At 35.9% G+C, this 19,505-nt stretch overlaps 1 protein-coding gene and 1 long non-coding RNA gene across 6 annotated transcripts; one reads left to right on the forward strand and one right to left on the reverse strand.

Moving 5' to 3' along the window:
* Positions 1-650: 650 nt before the first annotated feature.
* LOC124447680 lies at positions 651-15,834 on the reverse strand. 3 transcript variants are annotated; one of them, XR_006948795.1, is made up of 3 exons: positions 15,730-15,834; positions 3,565-3,689; positions 651-1,229 (listed from the first exon to the last, which is right to left on the reverse strand). It is a non-coding gene; the product is annotated as an uncharacterized LOC124447680 (long non-coding RNA). The 3 variants fall into 3 exon arrangements; XR_006948797.1 differs by lacking the exon at positions 15,730-15,834 and adding an exon at positions 15,416-15,582; XR_006948796.1 differs by lacking the exon at positions 15,730-15,834 and adding an exon at positions 3,946-4,030.
* A 1,509-nt stretch (positions 15,835-17,343) lies between these two features.
* LOC124447678 lies at positions 17,344-19,484 on the forward strand. Of its 3 annotated transcripts, none has more exons than XM_046998648.1 (3): positions 17,344-17,713; positions 17,887-17,935; positions 19,238-19,484. In XM_046998648.1, exons 1-3 carry the CDS (start codon positions 17,475-17,477, stop codon positions 19,364-19,366), a joined length of 417 nt encoding a protein of 138 aa, XP_046854604.1. In that variant the 5' UTR covers positions 17,344-17,474; the 3' UTR covers positions 19,367-19,484. The 3 variants fall into 3 exon arrangements, with proteins under 3 accessions (XP_046854604.1, XP_046854603.1, XP_046854605.1); XM_046998647.1 differs by lacking the exon at positions 19,238-19,484 and adding an exon at positions 18,756-18,806 and having other exon boundaries at positions 17,887-18,368; XM_046998649.1 differs by lacking the exon at positions 19,238-19,484 and adding an exon at positions 18,756-18,804.
* Positions 19,485-19,505: the final 21 nt, after the last annotated feature.

The following is a 19,505-nucleotide window of genomic DNA, read 5'->3' on the forward strand; positions in this document are numbered from 1 at the left end:
AAATATTGACTCCAAGTAAATGAACAATTTACTCTGCTTACACGACTCACGTAATAACCAGCAGCAGCCAAAGCCAGCGGTTGACGATCTAATTCTTGCGATACTTCATTCAACAATTGATCAGTAGCATTTTCATCTTTAGTGTAATGATTCAACAACTGACAACATTCTTCATCATTCATTCCACTTCTGATAGAAATATGTTTGTTAAACTCATCGTCTTGAGGTACGGCATCTGTGTTCTCGATAGTTATTATGATTTGTCCGTTTCTCCACATGGGATCACCAACTTGGGGAAGTAACGAAGAAATTTTTTTGAGCTGTACCACGTTGTCAACACTAATCAACCAATTTTGCCAGAATGTTATTCGAGTGGATAGTAATGATTGCAAATTCTTCACTTTGTCTGTGATGGAATACTTTTCATGTTCAATTTTTGTAGTCATAAATTTGTCACAGTTTAATTTGTATCCAAGTTCACAGTAAGTTTTTAAAAGAGATTCCTCATTCTTTCCATCAAGAGTCATTACAAACGAAGTTTTATTTTTCCAATCACAAAATATTTTTTCACAAACCTGTCTTGCAAGTTGAGATTTACCACTGCCAGGATTACCAGAGATGTAGAAATATGTTAGTTCATTATTGTTACAATTCCTTAATATTTCAAGATCTTTTATAATTTGATCTCGTAATTCTGTGCGTTCAACGAGAAAATGATTAGGTTTAGAAGGAAGAACTTGAAAGGAATTAAAACTGCTTCGATCAGCCTTTATTTCAATGATTTCATCGAGAGAAAATAGCATTTGCTTAAATGAATATTCAATGTTACAGACTATTTTATCAAAATCATCATCTGAGCATTCGCTTTTAAACGAATGTACGTATTCCTTTCTTTCAGCACGAAGTGCAAGAACAGCATCCTTTGTGTTTTTATCAAGATGTCTGCCAATAGATTTTGAAAAAAGTATAGCATCGAATAATGTTGCATTGTCCCACTTACTGGTGTCTCCATCGCGATAATTCATTCCTATTCTTCGAGGAAGCCTTGGACCTCTTGTACGTTCTATATCGTAAAATTTGTTTCCACTGATGTTTGTGTCATCCCATTCTCCATATTTATATTTGTAATGATAGTTCCATTGTTCGATGAAAAACTGAACAAGTTTCTTTTGAACCACAATGAATATTGAACGAATGTAAGACAGATTTCTTTCTTCTCTTGATTTCATCTGTACGAAAAAATGACAAGCACGTGAAATTACACGATATGCAAAATCTCTTTTTATTGCAATCTGATTTGCTGTAGCAGCTGGCGGACTTTAACAATATTTGACGGCACTTGGGAATCCTCCTGCAGTTAAAGTCCAATTTTACGGTGCATGACCGCGGTCCGGAATCCTATAGCTAAATACTGAGTAAAAAAAGTATTTTTTAATAACCAAACTATGTTTCGAGTTTTCAAAAGCAAAACGAACAGCAAAGTTTTAATTGTTTACTTGCATGACCGCCATCGTTCAATCTGTCTAAACAATCGAATATGATTGTTCCTTTCAGCAAAAAAATTAATATGTTATTTACTGTTTAGGTCGGTCAGGATGGGAAAATATCTCTCTCAGTTTCAAAACTTAACTCGGTATGCAGCCTTAACAATATATTTTTCTGTCCGGATCTCACCCTAACATGGCTGTTGACAATTTTGACGTGAAAACATACAATTCAATGTCTTATCGATGACAGATGAAACAAATTCAATTACTGAATAAAAATAAGGTAATTATCCTTAACATTTGCAAGTTAAAAGTTTATAGCTATAGGGCTACATACATTTACTTAAGTAAAAACCGCCAATGTCTTATTTCCTAAAGTGTGAAAAAAACAAACAAAAAACAAACAACGCGGGGTCGACTCTAAGTTCGGGGGGAGGGGGGTTTCCTAAGAGTCAAAAAAATTTTAGTCACAACACCACGGATATTTTTTCTTTTATTTAGATTTTTTATCGAAATAAATACATTGCAGTATATTTTTAGAATCAAAAAATTAATTTGAAATGATAGAAAAAAACGATCCAGCAGGAAAATACAGAAATAGATAAAACTTGTTTCATACAATTCTTTGATGAAGTCCTAAAAGGTCTGATAACTTAAAAATATTTTACGAAATACTGGCGTCCTAGACGCAAAACCCCTACGAAAATTTGATGACGTTTGCTAAATTACTCTTCTGTCCGTAAATCGGAGTGTCAGTCGTAATCGTCGGCGATAGTCGGACAAAATGAAGAATACCGTTCATTGTCGCTTTCTTGGAAAACATCGAAAGGTTGTTTTGTCAGCAATTTCTCGTTTCAATCGCTCGATTCATTCTAAGCGAAACTTTTAGAATGCAAAGCAAAAACTTGTGTACCATAGTGACTTATTATATGGCAAGAGTCACTTCCGGATAAATGGCGCGCTTTGATTGGCACAAAAAAAATTTTGCCGGTACGTTATTTTCTGTGATGGACCACGGTTCAAAAGGCGTAATTTTACAGTCAAATGTAAGCAAACTTTGTAATGGAAACAGCAAAACACAAAAATAAACAAAACAAAAAACCATTTACGAATGTGATTCGAAGAAAAAACACTTGGAAAGCAGTTTAACCACATTAACTATGAAGACGGTATAATTTGAAACGATTTATTTTTTATGGACGAAAACTAGGAAAGTGAAATCCAACCGTAAACAAAACAGCAAGGACAAGAAAGAAAGCAAGCTTCGTTTCAGGTTAAATAAGGCCATATAATAATCCTTTTAATAACCTCCCTTTCTCGATCTTTACTGAGAAATATCGGACCTCTGTCTTTTTGTACAAACCTCGCCCTACGTGCTCGATCTGTATGAAAAACTTCAGTCCGATATTTCTCCGTAAAGAGCTTGCACTCGGTTATTAAGGGCTTATTGTTTGTTAACATTAAAGTTTGTATAAGCTTGCTATATGTTAGCTTGTTTGTCAATTTGATGTCTTCATTGCTCATTTGTGCGTTCGTACACCGGAAAACGGAAGATCAAGTAGAAGTAAATTGCAATCGGCTAGGAATCATCTGAAAGAATAGTCTTCAGAAATAATAATTATTAAAAATCTTACTCTTCACAAACTTCATAAAAAAGCTATAAAAAGATCCGTAACAAGAAGTCAAGATATTATTCAGATAAGTGCTCGCAAGAGATAAAAAATCAATTATATCTCGCTCCGACGAACGGTTCAAGCTGTGTAGTCTATTGTTAATACATTCCTCGGTTTCTGTTGGATTAACAAGTATTTTGAATAGTTTTGTTTAATATAGGGGGGATCAGTTGCGTGCTAGGAACACTCCAAGAGGGGAAGCAGTCAGCTACTACAGAAAATGGCTCTATGTATGTACACTTTAAAAACGGCGCCCAAAGCCTGAGCCGAGAACCTAAGGTGCAAGTCATGTTTGGGGAGTCCGGGGGCAAATGCTCGCAGGAAAAATTTTTTATTGAGAAGCTCTAAAATGCCATTTCCTGTACTTTGGGGTGCATTTCTTGCAGTTATTGTTCATTACCTACCTGTGCGCAGGCTATAAAACTACATGTGTTACTGAAAAAAGCAGAACACCGACCGACCGTCTTCCATCCATCTCATTGATCTCCATACATATGTTCGAATTGCATGCAGCTAGCATGAACAATTTCTATAAAAAAAAATTGTTTATTTTGTGCGCATGATCGGACATTCCTACAAAACAAAAGAAGATATCAATATATACAAGCGCTAGCTTTGTAAGCGATCGCAAACATCTTGGTTAAATTTCATTAGTTGAGCGAATTTTGTAGTTGTATAGTTGTATTTAGCACACTTTGGACAAACATTAAATTTTGCAATCCACAAAAAATCGTGGTAGATATAGCAAAAATAGATTATGGTATTGTACATATGAATATAATTACATTCAATGTAAGTGGCGAAACCAAATTCAGTCCTGCAATTCAATTTTTCTGTCTTCACTCACTTTAAAAACAATAGACTTCTAAAGAAATGCATAATGATATTCTGAAATTTACATAGAACGACCAGAGTATGCTGACTGGCTACATTACAGTGATACAAGTCATATGTGACTTAAATTATCGGTTCCATGAACGTTATCTCATACAGACATATTAGTCGATAAAACGTTGGTGAAAAAGCAGTCTTAGTAAAAACGGTTTTCAAATACAATGACAAACAACTTTTCGTTGAAACTCTTCAGAAATTTTAAGGACCACTGCTTCCACGATTTGAGCAAGTGAGAAGAGTCACGTGACGTGTACTCTAAGCAAAAACGCTCGGCAAATGCAAATAGGGTTATGACAGAAGGGGGACATTCGACTGAACAGTGAGCAAAAGCCATATGTTTGAAATCTCAATAAATCTGCGACGCCTTTGAGCATTCAAAAATTTGCGGAATGTTTAGATAGGTGAGCAAAAAGCATAGGTTTTGATAAATATTGCCATGCTCAAACCCTAAAAACATTTGCGTTTTTCTTAAGCAAAGAAATACATTTGAAAAACTGCAAAAATATAGTTACATTATTTGATATTAATGACATGTATTTGTGTTTCATGTTTTTTACTTACTTATGAGACATTTACGGTTTTGTGAAAGTGCTTGTGTTAATGGGTCGGTATTTTTGTATTGAGAGTTTCCTATCTTTTTAAAATATAAAATTAAGACAAAACACACATGAAAGCCACGCATAATCACGTGCGTGGCAAACATTGCACACGAATCGAGGAATGTATTAGTATTTAGCTGTTGATTATAAAAAACTACCTAACTCTTCACTTTGATGATACAAGTATGAAACTTACTATGCCTAGAAACACAAAATTTTGATATAGGGCCAGCCTGTCGTGTTTAATGACGTCGTCGGTTTTAAAAAATGTAAAGTTCAAAGAAATCTGCAATTTCCCAGTATATTCTTAAACAACCGCTAAAGATGATAGAAAAACTATATCACAACTTTTTCTTTTGGGCAATACTTTCCCAAATATTGTGCATACAATACTTTTAAAATGCTGACTCAGCACTTATATATATATATATATATAGGTAGTTTATAATTTATGATTTTCCGTATAAAACAGTGCTCGATGCCCGAGAGCAGAGCGTAAATATTGGTAAGAAGAAGAAAATACACAAAAACTACAATTTCATCCCGACAAGCCTGTTTCGTGATTGCTCACTCTTCAGGGGATTTAATGAATAAAATACTTAAATGCTTAAATATATATACAAGATGATGACGGAAGCTAGTGTATTAATCAAGGTGTATAGTTTCAAGTTAGATGGCGGAAGTTAAAGTATTAATTACGGTGTATGGTTACAAATTACATAGGAGTGTTTTGGATCTATGGCGACAAGAGGAAATAAGTTCGTTGCGTTTATTGAGGGATGATTTGGATGGTTGGTACAGGATGAAGAATTTTTCTTTGAGGCAAAGATTGCATCTTTTACTGGTGCTGTTGTATGGTTTGCTGTGTGTAATGATGTTCCATGAGATGTCGTGGTCGATATTGCTGTCTTTAAGGGTCCAAATGTGTTTACTGAGCTCGGTCGAGTTTCGTAGTTTTTTGTGGCGGAAAGAGGCAGTGTGATTTCTATGTCTAGTCTTAAATTCGTTTTCTGTAAGTCCAATGTACGTCTCAGTTGTGTTATTGTCTTTGCGTTTTACAGTAGCTTGGTAAACAACGGATGACTGCAGGCAATTTCCGTTAAGTGGGCAGTTTTGTTTTTGTCGGCAGTTGCATGTTTTTGTAAGTGTCTTTTTGTTCGCGGTGTTGTCGTTAGTTTTGTCTGATGTTCTCAGTATATGTTTGTTATGGTTGTTGATCATTTGTTCGATATTGTTCATGCAGCTGTAGCTGAGTTTGATGGTGTTACGGTTGAATATTTTCCTGAGTTTATGGTCTATGGGGAAGTGTTTGTCGATTAATGAAAGGAATTTGTGGCCGATGTTCGTGTAGACGTTTTTGCTGAATGGAGGGTTGTACCAAAGTATATTTTGTCGAAGTCTGTTTTTCCGTTTGGTAGTAGCGTTTGAGTCGAATTTTAGTGTGTATCGGTATCCGTTTTCGTCGAGTGCTTTTTGGTATGGTGCAGTTATTTGGTCAAATGATGCTTTGTCGGATGATAGTGAAGATAGACGTTTGTTGATGGCGTCGGGTATGTTCTTCGTTATGGTTGGTGGATGGTTGCTTTCGCTGTGGACGTATTGCAGAGAAGAGTTAGGTTTTGTGTAAGGGCGATATGAAAAATTGTTAAGATTGAAGGTGATGTCGAGGAAGTTGATGATTTTTTTGTTTGCTTCAATAGTTATGCGTAGTCCATTGTTGTTGAATATCCGGCATATTTCCTTTTTAATGTTCTCTGTTTCTCGTGGTGTGGTGTTTGAAATGGCAAGTCCGTCGTCTCGATAAAGTCCTATGTCTGTTGTGATGTTTTGTAGTTGAGAAAGGAGGTAGCTTCCTACGAGTTCGCATGTCTCAGCTCCGTCGAAGCTACCCATTGTGACGTCGAATGTAGAGTTATGTTTTTTTTGCCAGGGTTGTTTGTTGTGTATAAGGAATGAATTCTTAGCGTGTATAATGATGTTTTTTTCGTTGTTTGTGATGTTGTCGTAGGTTGAGGCAAAATCCAGTGCTTTGTTTAGTAGGTCTTGATTAATGGATGGATAAAAGTCTACGATGTCGAAGGATATAAAGGTGACGTTTTTTTTGTGTTTGATAGATTTGAACCACTGGATCACAGATGATGAGTTTTTCCATTGGTTGTATGAGGTTGTTTTTATGATGTTGCTGTTAATTCTGTCCAGTATTTTCTTGCTAATTTTACCAACTTCAGATTTTGTTGGGTTGATAAGTCGGCAGGTTGGTTTATTCGTAAAGTTTGGTTTATGGTCTTTGAGTGTTATGAATGCATTTTTATGGGCAGTGGCTTCTACTCTGTCAGATATACCAAGTCGTGATGTGATGTTTTGTCTTCGGTGTGGATGGCTTTTATTGTGTCGGCGTTCGATTTCTTGTATGATTTTGTGATGTTTTGTTCAAGGAGGTCGTAGTATGCTGGCTTGTCTAGTTTGTAGAAATTTGTTGTTTTGTCGGCAGCGATTAGAAGCTTCGTTTCGTGTTTCATGGTAGTGGTGTGGTCTTTCATTTTGTTAAGGAATGTGCTGTTCACGTCTTTAAACTTTATCGATTGTATCATTTTCGTCATGTCTTTCTCGAAATCTTTTAGGTCGTCGATCGGTGGAGGGTTTTTAGTACTCTTGAAGCCATAGGTATCTTTATAATCGGTGGTAGCATTCGGGTTGAGGAAGAAGTAAGCTTTCCAGCGCATATTACGAAGGAAGGTCTCAGATTTTTCAATAAGTCGTTGTAAGTATACATTCGGTGATGGTAGAGGAATGTTCTTGATGCTGTAGTTGAAGTTGAATTTCTCCATTGCGGATTATCGTAGAGTGCTCTACATTCGACGTCACAATGGGTAGCTTCGACGGAGCTGAGACATGCGAACTCGTAGGAAGCTACCTCCTTTCTCAACTACAAAACATCACAACAGACATAGGACTTTATCGAGACGACGGACTTGCCATTTCAAACACCACACCACGAGAAACAGAGAACATTAAAAAGGAAATATGCCGGATATTCAACAACAATGGACTACGCATAACTATTGAAGCAAACAAAAAAATCATCAACTTCCTCGACATCACCTTCAATCTTAACAATTTTTCATATCGCCCTTACACAAAACCTAACTCTTCTCTGCAATACGTCCACAGCGAAAGCAACCATCCACCAACCATAACGAAGAACATACCCGACGCCATCAACAAACGTCTATCTTCACTATCATCCGACAAAGCATCATTTGACCAAATAACTGCACCATACCAAAAGCACTCGACGAAAACGGATACCGATACACTAAAATTCGACTCAAACGCTACTACCAAACGGAAAAACAGACTTCGACAAAATATACTTTGGTACAACCCTCCATTCAGCAAAACGTCTACACGAACATCGGCCACAAATTCCTTTCATTAATCGACAAACACTTCCCATAGACCATAAACTCAGGAAAATATTCAACCGTAACACCATCAAACTCAGCTACAGCTGCATGAACAATATCGAACAAATGATCAACAACCATAACAAACATATACTGAGAACATCAGACAAAACTAACGACAACACCGCGAACAAAAGACACTTACAAAACATGCAACTGCCGACAAAACAAAACTGCCCACTTAACGGAAATTGCCTGCAGTCATCCGTTGTTTACCAAGCTACTGTAAAACGCAAAGACAATAACACAACTGAGACGTACATTGGACTTACAGAAAACGAATTTAAGACTAGACATAGAAATCACACTGCCTCTTTCCGCCACAAAACTACGAAACTCGACCGAGCTCAGTAAACACATTTGGACCCTTAAAGACAGCAATATCGACCACGACATCTCATGGAACATCATTACACACAGCAAACCATACAACAGCACCAGTAAAAGATGCAATCTTTGCCTCAAAGAAAAATTCTTCATCCTGTACCAACCATCCAAATCATCCCTCAATAAACGCAACGAACTTATTTCCTCTTGTCGCCATAGATCCAAAACACTCCTATGTAATTTGTAACCATACACCGTAATCAATACTTTAACTTCCGTCATCTAACTTGAAACTATACACCTTGATTAATACACTAACTTCCGTCATCATCTTGTATATATATTTAAGCATTTAAGTATTTTATTCATTAAATCCCCTGAAGAGTGAGCAATCACGAAACAGGCTTGTCGGGATGAAATTGTAGTTTTTGTGCATTTTCTTCTTCTTACCAATATTTACGCTCTGCTCTCGGGCATCGAGCACTGTTTTATACGGAAAATCATAAATTATAAACTACCTATATATATATATATATATATATTTGAAAATTGGTAACCCAGGCATATTATGATAATGATAAGGATTCTCTGGATTTGTTTTAAATTTTTATTAAGCTTTCAACTCGGTGCTTCGAGCCTTCGTCAGAATGTGACAATATATTATTTACAAAAATTTTGTAGGCGTTTGGAGCGTCTGATTGGTTGATTAGTAGTTGAGTTGATATTATTGGATGGTATAAGATGCGTTGTCATGGTTTCGGGTGCATCGATTACGTTAATGAAATTCGAGTGTTTTATTTTAGTCGTTGTGTTATTAGTTTGTTGTTTTGGTTTTGTCTTTAGTTGTGAATAGATGATGGGGATGTCAATATGTCTGTTAATTGTGTTGTTGTCTTTGCTGTACCATGCCTCTTTGAATTCTCGTGCGTGTTTTGTCTGTGCGCGTCCAAGAAGTTGTGTTTTGTCCAGTCAAATGTGTGGTTGGTATCGTAGGTATGTTCTGCTGGTAGTGATTTTGGGTCGCGTCGTTTGATGGCATTCTTGTGTTCAGTGAGTCTTGTTTCAATTTTCTTGGATGTTTGTCCTATGTACTGTTTGGGGCAATCTTTACATGGTATCATGTAGACCGCGTTGGTTGTGTCGAATGTCGTTGTTCGGTCTTTATGTTTAGTGAAGTATGATTTGAGTTTGTGTGTTGGTTTATGTGCGATGTTTATTTTGAATGGTCGGAGTAGTCTTGATGTCATTTCTGATGTTCCGTTTATATATGGTAATGTCACTATTTTTACTGGTTCGTCTGTATCTTCGTTAGGTTTTTCAGTTTGTGGTTTGTTGTGTATTTTGTTTAATACTTTGTTGATAAAGTTTCGTGGGTAATTGTTGTTTATGAATGTAGAGTATAAGTAGTTGCGTTCATTCTTCTTGGCTTCTTCTGTATTGCAGTGTGTTTTAATCCTGTTAAAGAGAGTTCGTATGCAACTAATTTTGTGTTGTGTTGGGTGATTGCTATTAAAGTTGAGTATTTGGTCTGTGTGTGTATTTTTGCGGAATACTTGTGTGGTTAATGTGCCGTCATGTGATCTGGTAAGTAGAATATCTAGGAAGGTAAGTTGTTTGTTCTGTTCTTTGTCCATGGTGAAGGTTATGTTCTGTGTGGTGTTGTTTATTGTGTGTAGGATGTGTTCTGTTTTGTCTTTTTCGACGATAGCAAAGATGTCGTCAACAAATCTTCTCCATAGTCTGATGTGTGCGTTGTTGGTGACATAACAGCTTCTGCAAGGAAGGTGGATAAAGGAGAACCCATTGGTGTTCCTGAGATTTGTCGGTAATATGAATTTTGGAAGGAGAATTCAGTGGAGAGGCAGAGCTCGAGCAGGTCGATGATATCGTCTTGGTCTAGTTCGGTTGTGATTTTCCATGAGTTGTTGTTAGTAAGTAGTTCGTTCGTGACTTGTTTGGCTATGCGTAGTTGTATGGATGTGAAAAGTGACACTACATCGTAAGATATCATGAGTTCGTCTGGTTTTAGTTTTACATTTTTAATATTGGCGAGGAAAGTTGTGGCATTTTTGATAGTATGATGTGATGATTTGACTAGTGGGTGCAGAATATTAGAAGGATATTTTGATAGTTCATACGTGGGAGATCCAGGAAGAGATACAATTGGTCGTAGCGGGTTGTTTTCTTTGTGAATCTTTGGTAGTCCATAGAATTTGGCGGTGGAGGAGTCGTTGGGTCGGATTCTTTTGTAGACGGTTTCGTTAAGTTTCTTTTTGTCTTTTAGTTGTTTTAATTTCTTGTTGATGCGGTTGGTAGTGGTTTTGTTGGGGTCTGTTTGTAGAGGTTCATACGTGTTGGTGTCTTGTAAGAGGATCGTTGCTTTGTTGATGTAGTCTGATTTGTCCATGATTACAGTTTTGCGTCCTTTGTCGGCTGGTAGTATGACTATGTCTTCGTCGTTTCGTAAGTTTCTGATAGCTTTTTGTTCTTCGTTGTTAAGTGTGACTGGTCTTTTGAGGCAGAGGTTTGTCGTTACTTTGTGGCGAATTTCTTCTTTGATTTCATTACTTAAGTTGGTGAATTTCAGTGGGGATTCTAGATCGGCAACGAAGTCAAGTTTGTCGGCGTCTCTGATGTTGTAATTTAAGCCTTTGCTTAGAATTTTAGTCTGCTGTACGGTGAGTGGTTTGCTTGATATGTTCTTGACCCATGAATGCGTGTCGGTGTTAATTTCCTTAAATGATCTCGATTTTTGTAGTTTTTTTTGGAGTTCGTTGTGTCGTTTTGTTCGATACGCGTTTGTTGTTTCTTTGATAGTTTCGTCAATGGATTTGGCATCTGTTCGTGTGATGTGGTTCGTGACAGTTTCTCGATGTTGGTTTAATTTTCGTCTGTAGATTCGTAAGCGGTTGTGAGCGTCAGATATGAGGATGTTCAGCATACGTTGGCCGTTTGATTGTGCTATTTGTTGGGCATAATTCGTTTTTATTGGTGGTTGGTAGTTGATACTGTTCGGTAGGATTCGCTGTTGTTTGCAGTTGTGTAAGAAGTGTAGCTGCTCCAACGTCGATATTTCTTTGCGTGCGAATAATTCCCACTTTCTCGTTATTCTGAGAGCATCCATCCCATATGTCGATTTAATATATTTGAAAATTGGTAACCCAGGCATATTATGATAATTATAAGGATTCTCTGGATTTGTTTTAAAGGACATTGGACGTATATTTTAAGTTAGGCTTAATTAACGGGAAATATCGCATAGACTTATAATATACCTTTGTTAGTTCAACTAAAGTTTTTGTCTTCATGTAACAAAGGTTTTTCTGACTACAATTTCAAAGTTCCGCGGCCATTTTGATTTGTTTTGAATATAATGAGATATGCAGATTTATGCAATGACGTCACAACTGGGAGGCATATCTGGTAACACAATATACTTTTATATGTGTTTTGATGTAGTCAGTGTAAATTATTCTTAAAAAAACATTTTTTCACACTTTTTTTACATTATGTACATGCAATATACATAATGAAATAAAAAAAAAGAAAAATAAATTATATATTTGTATATTCAGTATACATATTGTATGGTTGTATCGGAGCTTGTTCATGTCCATGTTCGTGCTCGTGTTCGTGCTCTTGTTCGTACTCGTAGGAAATCGTAGACGATGAAAAACATCAACAAATATGACAGCTAAAGCTTCATGAAACATATTCGCAAAAGTCATAGGGAGTGTTTACATGAATCCGGAATGACTTTCAATCCCGATCGAAACGTGATGTCAATCCGTGTTTACATGGGAAATCAACACAAGGATTGACATTTCGCGGGAATTTTTAAATTTGAAGATGGAGAACATAAACATTATAGCAACCCTTTTTTTCTGTTGCTCCTGCGTTAATACAGTAGATTCACGACGCCTGCTTTGCCCGACGATAAAATAAATGACATAGTATGTCTTTGCAAGGGAAAATGTGCTACAAGCCGATGTTATTGTAGGAATAAGAATCGTCCATGTACGGAAAGTTGTGGTTGCCAAACCATGAAATGCAACAATAGATGATGAAAATTTAAAAGCCTTGAAATCTCAAATATCTCAAATCCAATTTCAATTTACTTGGCATATTTGAAATGAGTGTAAATTGCATCAGATGACCAATACTTCCCTCGTATGCATTTGTTCATGCAAGATGGAAATGGCCTTCGACATTTCTTGCCAAGAATATAAAAAATCCATCTCGAACATCTTCGATACGCAACAAGACGGTATATTTTGTGTATGACGGCAAGTTCGTCATCACCTAACGGACTGTTTTCTTCAATATACTGCCAAGTATCTATTTCAAGGACGTTTGCCGATATGTTTTGATTGAAGAAAGCAAGTTCAGTCACGCAAGACAAGCCTGTATCCTGTGCCGATTTAAGTTTGCCATCATATTCGTCATATTCAACCGCTTTTTCATGACAGCAGAAGCATTCAATCGTTTTTGCCATCAACTCACAATGGTCGCATTTACACCAACTGAGTGAAGTTTTACGCCAACTATACATAGCTTCAAACTCCTCGTCTATCTGATCATCTACTTCGCTCGACGAAGAACTTTCTGAGTCAGAATTCTCACTCTCTACAAATTCATCTGGCATTGGCTCAAACATATAAGGCTGAACCATAGCATCTTTGTTAATATTTTCCATTTTGAGTGCTGTAACAGCAGTGAAAAGTCCCAAACTTTGCGTAATAAATGAGAATGCTTGTCAATTTGCAATATAAACAATATTCATTAGCGAAAGTCTCCTGTTGTGACGTCACATATGAAATCTAATTTGGCTGCTCATTTCAAGATGGCGGAACAGCCCTTGAAATAAGCAAACTTTCATTCTAAATTGCGCTTTAAATATATGTTTTCAAACCGGAAAAATAATGTTTTGCGGAATACTAAACTGCAATGAATGATATCGCGACATGAAAAAATATATGTCCCATGTCCTTTAAATTTTTTTTTTTTAATTTTTATATATATATAGTGCATGCCGTCATGTAACTTAACACCTTTTAGTCGATGTATATAGTCAGCAAATAAAATATAATCTGTCAGTTTCCTGAAGATCGCCCTACGGCGTGAAACTCCGAGTAGCGACAGCAAATAATTGCTCATTTTATTTTAGTTCATTTTATCTTACGCTCTTCTAATATATAGAATATTGAGCGCTCTTTTATCCAGGATTATTATCCGTAATATATATATATAATATTTATGAAATGTAACAATGTGCCCTCCCGGCTTTCACCATAGTGCAATGATAAATCGTATTGAAACAATTAAGAACATTCAATTAAGCTTCTTTAAGATTTATTACCTTACTTGTGTAAGCATTCTGAATACTTATTCATTCTAACCTTTAACATTTCAGGTTTTTAGCACTTTTTGTCACTTCATTGTTTTGAAACGCTTCAAAACAATCACCTAATTGATTCTCATATCGTGCATAAATATCATACGCACTGACCAACCATGAAGTAATCTATTATTATGTCCTTACTTGTTCTTGTTGTAAAACTTTGCTTTAAGATTGTAATGACGCGCATCAATTTGCGTAACACAAAAAAGCATGCACATTTACTGTCAATAACTGCTTCCCTCTTAGAATATTATTTAACTCGTGGACTGGAAACTATGCATAATTTGTCAAAAAGACACTGCAGAATGTCTACAATGTCGATAAAACTCAAAAAGAAAGAATGCCGGAGTTGGGTACTCCTTATTTGCGAAAAATCTGCAAGAATTTATTAAAATTGATATGTTACCGGTGAATCTAGACGTGAAGGGTCTCGATGGAGATAATGGAATAAAAGAAATGCTGAAAAAACGCCAAGCATCATGGCATAAGTCATGTAGGGATCTTTTCAACAATACAAAGTTGCAACGTGCCATGAAAAGAAGTTTAAGTGAGGAGAAGACAGAGAAAGACCAAATATCTGAAATCGAAAAAGGAAGTCCAGTTAAAACCAGAAGAGAAAGCTTCCCTGCAGTTTCCAAGAACGAGTGCATTTTCTGTGATAAACCAGACAAATCTTCAAACCTTCGTGCAGCTTCAACGCTTGAGCCAACGTTATGAACTTATTCGTTGCGGATGCAAAAGTTTATGTTCTAGTCGTTGTAAATGCGTCAAAGCACACTTAGTTTGTACTCGTTTGTGTAATTGTGGTGGTGATTGTCAAAAACATGATGGCATTAAAATCATTTTAATATTACTGTTCTTGGTTAGAGGCTTTTCCAATGTATTTGAGAAAGAGCAATAACACTAAACAAAAGTATTGAGACAGCACTTTTAAAACACCTTTAATGTAGAATATTTCAGAATGTATTGCTCAAAAGCAAAAGTTGTGATATAGTTCTTTATCGTCTTTAGCTGTTGTATATAAGAATATACAGAGAAATTGCGATGACTCAGAACGCGTTGTAAATGTAAAATATCGGCTGGCCTTATATCAAAATTTTATTTTTTGAGACATGGTAAGAGTATAAGAAAGTTTTACCCTTGTATCATTCAAGTGAAGAACTTTGTCATTAACAGCTGTACTATTACATAAATTGATTGCATAATAAACCTAAACAGGTGTCACGGCTGCTAAAACGCAAGACGGCAATGTCAGCAGCCATGTTTTTTCACTACTCCTTATCTATTGCTTCACTGCTCGCTATTTATTGAAAAATAAGTAGAGAGCAAATTTTTATATTTTTCTCCAAAAAGAATCAAATTCATACATGTCCAATCAATGAGGAAACAAGCCAACGCAGCCTTTGTTGACATGCTATTAAATTTACATCGCATTTTGTAGAACTTAGTATTATTGCCTTGGTATATGATTTTTTCCTAATGTCTTTAGAGCGAAATCAATGATTTTTTTAGCAATTCAATTTTTTTTAGCAATTCAAATCTATCCAAGCATAAAATTTTGGCTTACTTTGAGTCTTTGACTTTGTTGACGTATCAACTATATCCGCTATATACTAAATATTGTTCGGATGTTCCAAGTTTGTCTCTAAGGCAATACAGGCTAGTAAACTCTACATAAGACAGTTTACATTGTAAAAATCATTGATGTTAAAGAACAAGAACATTTCCAACATAAATAGCAAAGGCTTGCAAAGCATTCCCTCCAATTTAATTTGTTGTCGCCACGCATATTATAAACATACGCAATTTTCGCTGATGATTTGACACAAAAAAGTACAAAAATTCAAAGGAAGATTTTAGGTTAACATCGATGTTACATACCTGATTTCAATACAAGAAAACAAAAAAAATATTTCACAAAGATTCACTGAGAAGTGTCACAATACAACAAGATATCCATAGTGACGGCTGATTACTGGCGATTACCAAATGCGATTACCTCACTGATATATATATTAACTGGGTAACGCATCTCTTTCGAAAATTGAAGCCGGAAGATCGATCATTTGCTACTGGCTTCATGGGGGGTATCGGTCCCACTTTACTATACTTTTGTATTAAAAAATCAGAGTTTTCGCGTTTTTATTCCTTTACAAACATCTGATTAAGGAAAATTTTTAAGACATGTAGAGGAAACCCGGTAGAGAGTTCTAACTCTGAAGCTCTGTTTTTTTGCTTTGTAACGACTGAAAATAAGATGGCAAGTTGTATTGAAATTTGAAAGTTGAAGGTGACGAGGACAATTTCAGCCGTGCGAGGCATTTTTAGAAGATGAATACTTAAATTACAAATTTACAACAAAGTAAGAACAAAGGTATTCATATCTTCAACATATTCATTGATATTGAAGTTATTCACATAGGAACTGGTTGAAAACTTTGCTTCGCTTAATGACAACAGAGGTACTTTAATTCGAATATTTTGATGATGTACATCTCGTAGAGTTTGATGATACCGTTTTCAACTTACTATTGTTCATCAAAATGTCTTTCTAATTATTTTTCTATGTTGATTTGTTTTGTTTCTTCACTGATATAATAAAGACGTAATTTGAAATTATTATGATATTAGTATGGTGGCCCACAAGGCAGACAATACTTCCATGCAAAATACTATGTTTTCCATGGAACATTTAATATTTCCAAGCAAAATACTATGTTTTCCATGTAACATTTAATATTTCCAAGCAACATACTGTGTTTTCCATTGAACATTTAATATTTCCACGCAAAATACTACGTTTTCCATGGAACATTTGTTGCTTCGCCGTACAATATTGCTTGTTTTCCGTGCAAAGTTCAAACTTGTGCGCGCGCATGAGTTGAATATAATGCAGTTACTTGAAGTTTCGAGGAAATCTATCTGGTAAATCTTATCAATGAATAATTATAAAACACGAGTCTGAAAGACAGCTATAGGCTCAAAACTATATCTAAACACAGAAATAGGCTCAAAACATCCAAGCAAGACCATTGGAGTAAATTCCCTTTCATTTGAAGAGTTCCGTAAGAAGAAAGAGGAAGACAGCAGGGGCGGATCTAGGGGTAGGCACCATAGGCAAGTGCCTATGGTGAAATTACCAAAATATACTTCGACTTAGATTCGATACGAATTTATCGAATTATGAAACTATGAATAGCACTTTATCGCAGTCAAATCATCTGACTTTTGTTTAGAAATGTTGTGCAATTAAATGACGTAATTTTGATATGAATCGTAGTCCAGATGCGTATGATTATCTATAAAGCTCCGTGTTGTTAGGCAAAGCAGCCATTTTGCCTAAGTCAAGAAGGCGATCTAGCCATTTGATTGGTTGTTAGCAATTTGCCTAAACAAGATGAATTTGCCTAACTTGACATCGTGGATAGGTATTTAGATTGGGCAATTTTTTGCAACCGTATGCTTTCATTGGTCAATTTTTTTGCCTAACTTGAGCAATTCCAACCAATCATTGCTGTTGATAAGCATAGTTGAGCTAGGCAAATTAGGCAATTGAAAATTAACATACACTCGTATTGTTTCTGAACAGCCTCTGTGCTCAGTTTACGGTTTTGTGATATTTTATAATGTCTTCATTGTGTTGTGGTAATTTATACGAGACTGCTCAGTCTGCGTTGGCCAAAAACGATTTAAAATGCCTTAATGAGCTTTATTCTCGTTTATTGGTCGACGTTCGACCTATGTTTACTAACGAGCAGCTGTTAGATAGAATTTATGACCCCGACCATACTCTGTGTCGAAATTTTGGAGCTGAAATATATGTGCCAAAGCACGCTCATGACGGAAAGACTTGTACTGCAATAAGGTAAATATATTATAATTATATATATCGTATTGTAGTATTTATATATACGTGTAAAATGGTTAAATCTCAATTTCGCTAGGCTATATCTTTGTCTACAGTCAGCAATTCATTCATACAATGCAATCAATCTACCAAACAAAATATTAATTTCTTTTCTTGAATATTTTTTTAAGATCTGAAGCTTCTGGCAATTGCCTCTACAGTTCAGCTTCCCTAGTTCTGGTAGGTAACAATGCATTGGTCCCTACTTTGCGAATTTTAACATCGCTTGAGCTATTTATTCATGCTGCTTTTTATGCTCAACACCCATGCTTTTTGTCTGTTATAAGTGAGCACAGTGATTACTTTGCCCAAAGCTTAAACAATCTTTTGCCTTTGTCAGTGTCTAAAGAATGTTTAGACACTGGATATACAACAGATGAACTGGTAAAACAGGAGGCTATTTTAAATTGTAATGACCAGAAATGGTCATCTTTTCTTTGTATTTTGGGCCTATCTTCTGTTTTAGGTAGAAAAATTCATACTTTTTATCCTGATTCTGGTGAAAGTAGATATAAATTGTTATTTAATCGTATTGTTCAGCCCCGGTTATTAAGCCAAAGAGGTTTGGATGCTATTAATATTTTGTTTTGTCATGAAGGATCTGTACAACCAGGTGAGACTTTTCAGTCTAATCATTTTGTGCCTCTCATTTTCCATGCCCACAGGTTGAAGCGAAAATTGTCTAATTCCTGTACACAGTCTAATTCTAGCAGCTCAACAACAGAGAAACGAAAATTTGTCAAATTTTTCCAAATATTGCACCAAAAACAGTTGACATTTCAAATTTTTTTACTTCAACTAATAGGCCTGCTGCCCAACCAACTTTTAAAAGGATGCCCAATTGAGAGTTTGGTCAGACTGCAGCTCTTGCTCAGACATTAAATAAAGCCAATAGTCTTTTGCTTCACACATCATCCCAGGAACTATTGCCTGGTATTCCAACTTCTGGTGATATGCAACCTGCTGTTTTAACCCATAATTTTGATGTTTCCTTGTATAGGGAGAAAGTTAAGGGTATGGATAATTCTGAAATATGTCATTTGATAAAAAAATGTATATAAACCAGATAAAAAGTATCATTTTCCTAAATCTAATGGCAGATCATTTAGGCATGATTGGCTAGACCAGCATGAATGGCTTTGCTATTCACCTTCACAAAATGGTGCGTATTGTCTATCGTGTGTGTTGTTTGGCAATAGATTCCCAGGCAAGGCCAGTAAAGTAAAAAAAGTTGTTTACTGAACCTCTTCAAGATTGGAAGAATGCTAAATGCTCTTTCACTCAACATGCTGGAAAAAGTAAAGGGAGGGAAGTCGGTTTGCATGCATCCACATCACCAATTTTGATGCTTTGCGTTCCCAAATATCAGGTACTCTGCAGCCTATCGAGATGATCATGGATGCTGGTATCAAGAAAGAAATAGAACAGAATAGGAAATACTATCTCCAATTATTGATTCTGTCATTTTTTGTGGACGTCTAGGTTTACCTCTTCGTGGGCATCGTGATGATTCCAAGTATCACCCTACTGTTGGTTGTTATTCATCTGGAGGGGTTGGTAATTTCATTGAAACACTCAATTATGGAGTTAGGAGAGGGGATAAAGTTTTAGAAAATCATTTAAAGAATTGTGGTAAGAATAGAAGTTATATTTCTAAAACAAGTCAAAATAAAATCATTAAATGTTGTGGCCAGGTAATCAGTAATCAGATTATTTCTGATATCAAAAAGTAAGTTTTTTCTGTTATTGC

This window comes from Xenia sp. Carnegie-2017, unplaced genomic scaffold (assembly GCF_021976095.1).
Source record: "Xenia sp. Carnegie-2017 unplaced genomic scaffold, XeniaSp_v1 HiC_scaffold_23, whole genome shotgun sequence".
Taxonomy (NCBI): Eukaryota; Metazoa; Cnidaria; class Anthozoa; order Malacalcyonacea; family Xeniidae; genus Xenia; species Xenia sp. Carnegie-2017.

Excerpts from the sequence above, each read along its gene's own strand:
- LOC124447678 (XM_046998647.1), top strand. The coding sequence starts at position 17,475 with ATGTCTTCATTGTGTTGTGGTAATTTATACGAGACTGCTCAGTCTGCG. Across the intron at positions 17,714-17,886 it reads AAGACTTGTACTGCAATAAG|ATCTGAAGCTTCTGGCAATT; the intron begins GTAAATATATTA and ends TATTTTTTTAAG. Across the intron at positions 18,369-18,755 it reads TGAAGGATCTGTACAACCAG|GGAGAAAGTTAAGGGTATGG; the intron begins GTGAGACTTTTC and ends TTCCTTGTATAG.